The following is a 7,191-nucleotide window of genomic DNA, read 5'->3' as shown; positions in this document are numbered from 1 at the left end:
AAATACCATATAATTCTATTCACAACAGGCGCACTCGTAATAACCACATATATTATATAATCATTCACAAGAAAACATATACAAAGAAACTCCCAAAACAACAAACAACTGGGGACCCAAAAAAAACACAACACAACACAACAACTATCTATGCAGTTTTCCTGAGACAACACCCAAAACGACACAGTTTTAGGTGTTTAATTCCCTCTATGATCATGGCTATAAAATAATGGACAAATTTCAAATCAGCCCTAACATTTTCAGTCTTTACCTGAAAAAGCCATTATGAATTTAATTATTTTTTGCAGAAAACCATTGATAATTCAGATTTTTAAAATTTTTCATTTAATTCGTTATTTACCTACTAAAATCGGTTACCAGTCTAAAACAATCTAGTGTGATATACCTAGGTCAAATTATTGTAACATGCTAACCAATTTAAGTAGGCAAATAACGATTTAAATGAAAAATAAAAAAAGTTAAATTAATAGTGGTTTCTCTGCAAGAAAAAAAAATCTGCATTAGCTTTTCAGGTAAAAGACAAAAAACATGCAAATTTCCAAAAATAAATAATACAAAAAACCCAAAATGCTACAAAAAAAATTTCTATATAAATAGGATGAATGAGTAAAATTTTAGGCCTTTTCTTTGGACTTAAGCTTCATAGAATTTATATGCTCGAGGGATTCGGTTACTTCTTTCATGGAAGGCCGTTTTCGGGGTTCGGGTTCAAGGCAATGAAGGGCAAGTTGGGCAAATAACATTGCTGCTTTACTTGAATATTGGCCTTCTATTCTTGCATCCATTATTATTTTTATTTTCTTTCTATTTGGGAGCAATGGTTTCGCCCATTCCACTAGGTTGTGTTGTGGGCCCGGGCGCTTTGTGTCAAGCGCCCGTAAACCAGACATCATCTCGAGTAACACGACACCAAACCCGTACACGTCACTCTTCACATATAAATGACCTGAAATTTTCATATAAATATATAACTTTTAAGTTGATTCAGAGTTAATGGCTAGTATATAACTTTTAGTTTGGGGTGATAGCATTTGTATCACTCACCCAACAACTGAAAGTTATAAAGTAGTTTATAACTTTCAGTTGTAAACTAGTTTGGCTAGTTTATAGCTTTCAGTTTTGGTCAAAATGAAAGTAATAAACTAGCTCAATAACTCTGAAAGCAATAGCCCAACGAGATGCGATGAGTTTAAGACTCGTGCATCTGTATAGGTATTTGATTATAACTGAAAATAGGTAAATTTTGGTTTGTGTGTATTATTTTGGTAACAGTTAAATGGGTAACATTACAATTTTAGCTAAATCGGAACTTTTTAAAATAAAATTTGTGTTGTTAAAAATTACATAAAAAGAAATGAGAGGTTACCTGTAGCAATGTACTCAGGAGCCGCATACCCGTATGTCCCCATGACTCTTGTTGTTACATGTGACATTCCCCCTGAAGGACCCAATTTTGCCAATCCAAAATCCGATAACTTTGCATTGTAATTCTACAAATACTCAAAAGATAAAATATCAATAATCAAGAAAATCTCCATACCACAAAAAAGATAAATCGCATGCTATATTTTCCAAACATGACGCTAAAAGTGGAATATTTCATATTTTATTATGCAAAAGGTACACACTACTTAAAAGATTTTAGCATGAGATAAAACATGTTGTACTGGATTTGACATGCATTGTAGGAATAATGTCAACGAGACAAACATAATAACTTTTTATCCCACACAAAAACGGTGGTACACGTACACGCGATCTCTTGTTTGTGAAAAAGACGTAAATGTCCTCCTCATCCTCATCCCCAGAAATAGCCCTAGAAAGCTTGTCCAGTTCAGCACAGTCTCATCTTGTCTTTTGTACAGGATGAGACTAGACAAGCTTTCGATTGCTATTTTCAATGATGAGGATGAGGAGGGCATTTACGTCTTTTGAACAGATGAGAGATCGAGAGCAATTCCATGGTCCACCTTTTTGGGTAGGAGAAAAGATAGCAATTTTTGTTCAATTGACATCAATGTCAGTGGAGGACTTAAAAAAGATGCAATCAAAAATCTAAAAAGGAAAGAGTAAAAAGTAAATATAAATAAAGTATGAGATTTATATAAATTATAAAACTCTTACCCCATCAAGCAATATATTTGAGGCCTTAATATCTCTATAAATCACATTATCATCCGAACTGTGTAAAAATGCTAGCCCCCGAGCCGCGCCAATGGCTATTTTAAGCCGAAGATCCCAAGAAAGCGGTTCAACCACCGAACTTCCTGCAAAACCAAACAAGTTTCTGCATTTGACGAAAATGACCCTCGGTTTTTGTTTTTCATCATATGTTAAATTCCTTACGTCTAAAAAGATGGTTTTCCAAGCTTCCTTTTTGCATGAATTCATATACAAGTAGAAGGTCTATATCCTCCCTACAATACCCGAGAAGCTTCACCAAGTTAGGATGTGAAAGACGCCCCAAGAAGTTCACTTCTGACTGCAATTTATTTCAAGAAAGTTATGTAAATATATATAATTGAAATTTTCTTTTTATTTATTTCAATTAATATCATTTAGGATAATTTGGTGTTTTAATAAGAAAAAAAAAACAATGGAATTGAATTTATCCCCATGCAACATGTAATTTGAAGGATTGCAACGGAACTGAATTCTATCCATTTGGCAACCAAACTCGCCATGGAATGGAATCTCGAATTCCAATTCCGTTGGCATCCGTGAAGGCGTGTTTGGCACCAAAGTTATCAGTAACATAAAAATAGAAAGGAAATGAGAAACAAAAAAAAAGAACTTAATGGAAAATGTTAGGGACATGAGACTTTTCACTTATTTTCTAATTTGATTAGTGGACTTCAGATGTTGTTTACTAAAAGTCAAAAACCCATCCAACTTTCATAAAACCACTATAAAAATAAATGGCACGTCAACATTTTATAGGTTTTTCAGTCAAAATACCCAATATAATCAACTTTGTAAAGTCAGTGGTTTACTTTTGACTTTGAGTATCGATTTTCATGGTTAAGTAACAAAATTAAAAAGAAAAGAAAAATAGTGAGTGTATGTTGCTATCTATTTCAAATTCATCATAACGAAACCTAGTTGCCTTTGGATTTCTATGTAACCTAACCCTAAAAATGTCTTTCAAAGTATTATCATGTTTTTTTACCAAAAATGGAAAGAGTTTCCACATCTTCACAAGACAAAAGACGCAAGATCACATCTTTTTTAAGATTTTTAACACAACATTGTGGGAAACAAATACCCTTTTAATGCTAACCTTTCCTAAAATAGATTTCGCTACAAATAGGGAAAAAACTGCAAATTTTGTTCCCAAAAGTTAACAAGTTGCAATAAAGATTACACACCTGCCATTCTTGAAAGCCTTGAACACTTTCATGATTCAATTTCTTGATAGCAACCATCATTCCTGTACCATGTTTGGAGGGCAACATTGTCTTTTCCTCCACCCAACCCTTGTAAACTGTTCCAAAACCTCCAACGCCCAAAACCATATCGGATTTGAAATTTCGAGTGCAAGATTTCAAATCTGAGTACGAATACACCTTCAAATCCGCCGCCGGCAACACTTCACCGTTTGGTGAAGTAGCCTCCCAAAACCGGCGGTGGCCGGCGCTGCTACTTGTGGCTGAATTTCCAACACCATTACTCGTACTAATCGAAGTCCCTGAATAACCCAATTAAACAATCAAATAATCTGGGGGTTTTGAATTTTGATTGTGTGAGAAATTCCCAAATATAGAAGTCACCGAATTGGTAACTTATCTAAAATCTGAACATCCTATTTGACCAATAAATGAAGAAACAGACAAAACCCATGTGATAACTTTACGCAAACGAGGAAATTGAAGATACGATAGCATCAATAAGCGAAATTAAACCAACCTGTAGTAGAAGAAGGTCTGGTGTTGGAGCTTTGATTAGCAGAGATGGTGGAATTAGCATCTGCAGTAGCAGCAGCAGATACGTTCATACAATTTCCCATTATTGATGAAAATTCAGTTGCTATCTTTCCATGATATGGTGATTTAGTCTTCGAGTCTGCCTAATTTTGGAGAGAGAAACTGATTACGTTATTTAAATATTGGTTTGTAAGGGTATATTTGCTTGGACTTTGGAAAGCGATGTAAATAAACAGTTATGAATACGGAATTTTCCAAGAAAATGAATTCGTTGTTTCACGGTGGGTGTCAAACTCTCAATGTATGGTCTTAGCTGGCCAAATAGCCAATTGCCGTCACTTTTCTTTTGCTCATCAAAATGTGTTGCTTTTATTCACTCGTATAAAAAAAATTACATAATTGTCCAAAAAATATTTTTGTAATCCAATTATTCTTAAGGATTGCGACCCAAAGAAAATTGGAGAGTTTTTTTTATGAAAGATTAAATATTAATAATCGATCCAAACACGTATTTTATCATAAAACTATCATTTGGTATCATTAGAATATATTGCACTCCTTGTTACATAACATGTTTGGCTTTACATTTTACAAGATTAATATTAAATACCATAGGGTCTACAAATACATCTAATAAACAAACAATATAATTAAATCAATCATGTTTATTTTACAAGAATATAGTAAAATACTAATACAACTACGAATGTTGAAGTATTTTTTATGATTTAAAATGTATTAACCCAATTTCTTATACATTTATGGAACATATTTATTGTATCTTCAATTCTACCAAAATATATCACATTTCATAATGCATTTTTAAGACTCGTATTACATATTATAGGCTCTCAGTAAACATTTAGTAAACGTGAATAATAATTTTTTTAAATCAAACTTCCATTTTTATTCTATTAGATTTTGAATTAATTAATCCTAATTCATTTTGTCATTATGATGGCATTTCACTTATTGTAATATAACGGCCTATTTATTTTGAATGCAATTCTTTCTTATTTATAAGATTTTTGACCGATTGTAACAATCATATTTGTTGAAACATATCATGATTATTCTACCAGAATAAATCACATATTAGTTTTAAAAATAGTGAATATTCGTAAAACTATCATGTATTATCATTTCATTTATCTTGCACTTCATGTTACATATCACATGCCATATTAAATTCTACAAGAATAACGTTACATACTATAAGGTCTATGAATAAATTTAGCAAAATGCAATATAATTAAGCCGATCATGTTTATTCTACGAAAATACAATAAAATAATAATACATCTACTTGATGTCATTTATCATATTTAAAAAACATTAACCCAATTTCTTTTGCAATTATCCAACATGTTTACTGCACCTTCAATTTTACAAAAATATATCACATTTCATAATGCGTTCTTAAATACTCATGTTACATATCTTAGGCTTTAAGTAAACCTTAACAAAGATAACTCATTTTTTAATCAAACAATCTAACTAAACATTTAACAAAAATGCATTATAAATTATTTTTATATCAAATAACCATATTTATTTTATAAGAATTTATTTATTCTAGAAGAATTTAAATGATTAATCTCAATTTTTTGGCATAATGATGTCATTTTACTTATTGTAATATAATGAAATATTTGTTTTGAATGAAATTATCCCCTACCCACATATTAAATAACTAGATGTAATGTCCTATAAAAATACTAATAAAATTTTTTATTTTAAACCATCAAGTCATACAACCATTTATTTCAAATCAACAAGGTAAAATGTATTTTTCAAACATCAGAATAACTAAAAAGTAATCAATGCGGAAAAACCATCAGAGGATGTTGTGCAGTCGAGTCGAACACTTCCCTTTGAAACTGGAAGTACTTGAAAATGTTTAAACTAAAAAACCGCAGGCACAAAGCTTGGTGAGTTCCCCCAAAATACCATATATATCGTACATAAGATAGGGAATGATATGGCCCAACCATAGTCATGTTGTCACTATCAACCATGAGCCAATCATGGTCTTTCCTTGCCATATCAGGAGCCAAACCATGGTCCTATGTACAAGTGCCTAGAGCCACCTCCTAATATTCATTACAAGCATCACAAAGACAAACAGCAATATACATATAACTGTTGGGTCTAAATCTTGAGTGACATCCCTATTTTTACGGCCATTTTATAACTTTTTATTTATGCTTATTTAAAACAGAGTTTATTTATAAATGTGAAATTTGGTCCCGTAAAAGCATTTTCGAAGAAATGTTTTTCATTGATTTATAAAATTTTAGGATGTCATAACTGATACAAAACATAAGCATAAACAAGCCTTATAGTATCTTGGACTATTAGTCTACATCTCCTTGAATACCCCATCATTTATGTAGATTTATACCGCTATCTGTAATACAAAGTAGTTGAGTGGGTCAGGTTGGGAAACCTACTGAGTACATAGGGTTGTCAACCCATAATAATATATGTTTAATTATCAAACAATTAACCCGATTACCCCTCTTTGTTTTCTTATTTATTCTTCCTAAAGGATCTATCCTAAGGGTCATTATAGTCATCTTGCTGTTAGTATTGTTTTCGAATATTTCTCCGCAATACATGCAAGTAGGTTTTTGTTTATTTTCATTCATAAGGATCTGTCCTAAGGATCATTTTAATCATCGTTGTTGGCAATATTGTTACAGGGATTTCTCCACAATTCATATTAGTGAGAAGTAGAGTACATAATATGGACATAAAGTCTATCGCCTAAGGTTTATGAACTTGCATGCGTTCGACGGGACTGTCATCAAATAGTTTGATGGTCGTCATCTATACTCAGTTAGATGACTACATCGCTTAGTACAATGGTACTAGTGAGTTAAGTCCTTTTATTGTTATTTTCATCCTTCATCATCCATCTCCCTCTTTATTCTATTCTTCCCTTATTACACATTACTACCCAATATATTATATAGGTAAAAATCATATAAAAATCATCTTATAATATTTCATCTAACACATAACATTTTTGCACATAAGCACATATATCATTCAATTACCTAAATACTTCATATCTATGTGTAAGATGAAAGTAACTATACAGTCACTTGATAAAAGTGGATGCCTTGGAATTTTGCCTGGATAAAAGTAACTATTCCAACTTATATTTTTAAAAGATTATGAGGACGGAATCATCATAAGGGGTGATTGTAACAACCTTATTAAAATTTAGAATAAGTGTTAT

At 31.8% G+C, this 7,191-nt stretch overlaps 1 protein-coding gene across 1 annotated transcript; it reads right to left on the bottom strand.

The window, feature by feature from the left end:
* Positions 1-556: 556 nt before the first annotated feature.
* Positions 557-4,216, bottom strand: LOC145071386 (putative serine/threonine-protein kinase PIX13). Its single transcript, XM_079018283.1, has 6 exons — positions 3,928-4,216; positions 3,390-3,709; positions 2,368-2,503; positions 2,146-2,288; positions 1,388-1,511; positions 557-967 (listed from the first exon to the last, which is right to left on the bottom strand). Exons 1-6 carry the CDS (start codon positions 4,025-4,027, stop codon positions 636-638), a joined length of 1,155 nt encoding a protein of 384 aa, XP_078874409.1. The 5' UTR covers positions 4,028-4,216; the 3' UTR covers positions 557-635.
* Between the last annotated feature and the right edge of the window lie 2,975 nt (positions 4,217-7,191).

The sequence above is a fragment of the Lactuca serriola genome, chromosome 8 (genome assembly GCF_051521515.1).
Source record: "Lactuca serriola cultivar US96UC23 chromosome 8, Lser_US96UC23_V15, whole genome shotgun sequence".
NCBI classification, from domain to species: Eukaryota; Viridiplantae; Streptophyta; class Magnoliopsida; order Asterales; family Asteraceae; genus Lactuca; species Lactuca serriola.
This window is presented reverse-complemented; position numbering and strand designations above follow the sequence as displayed.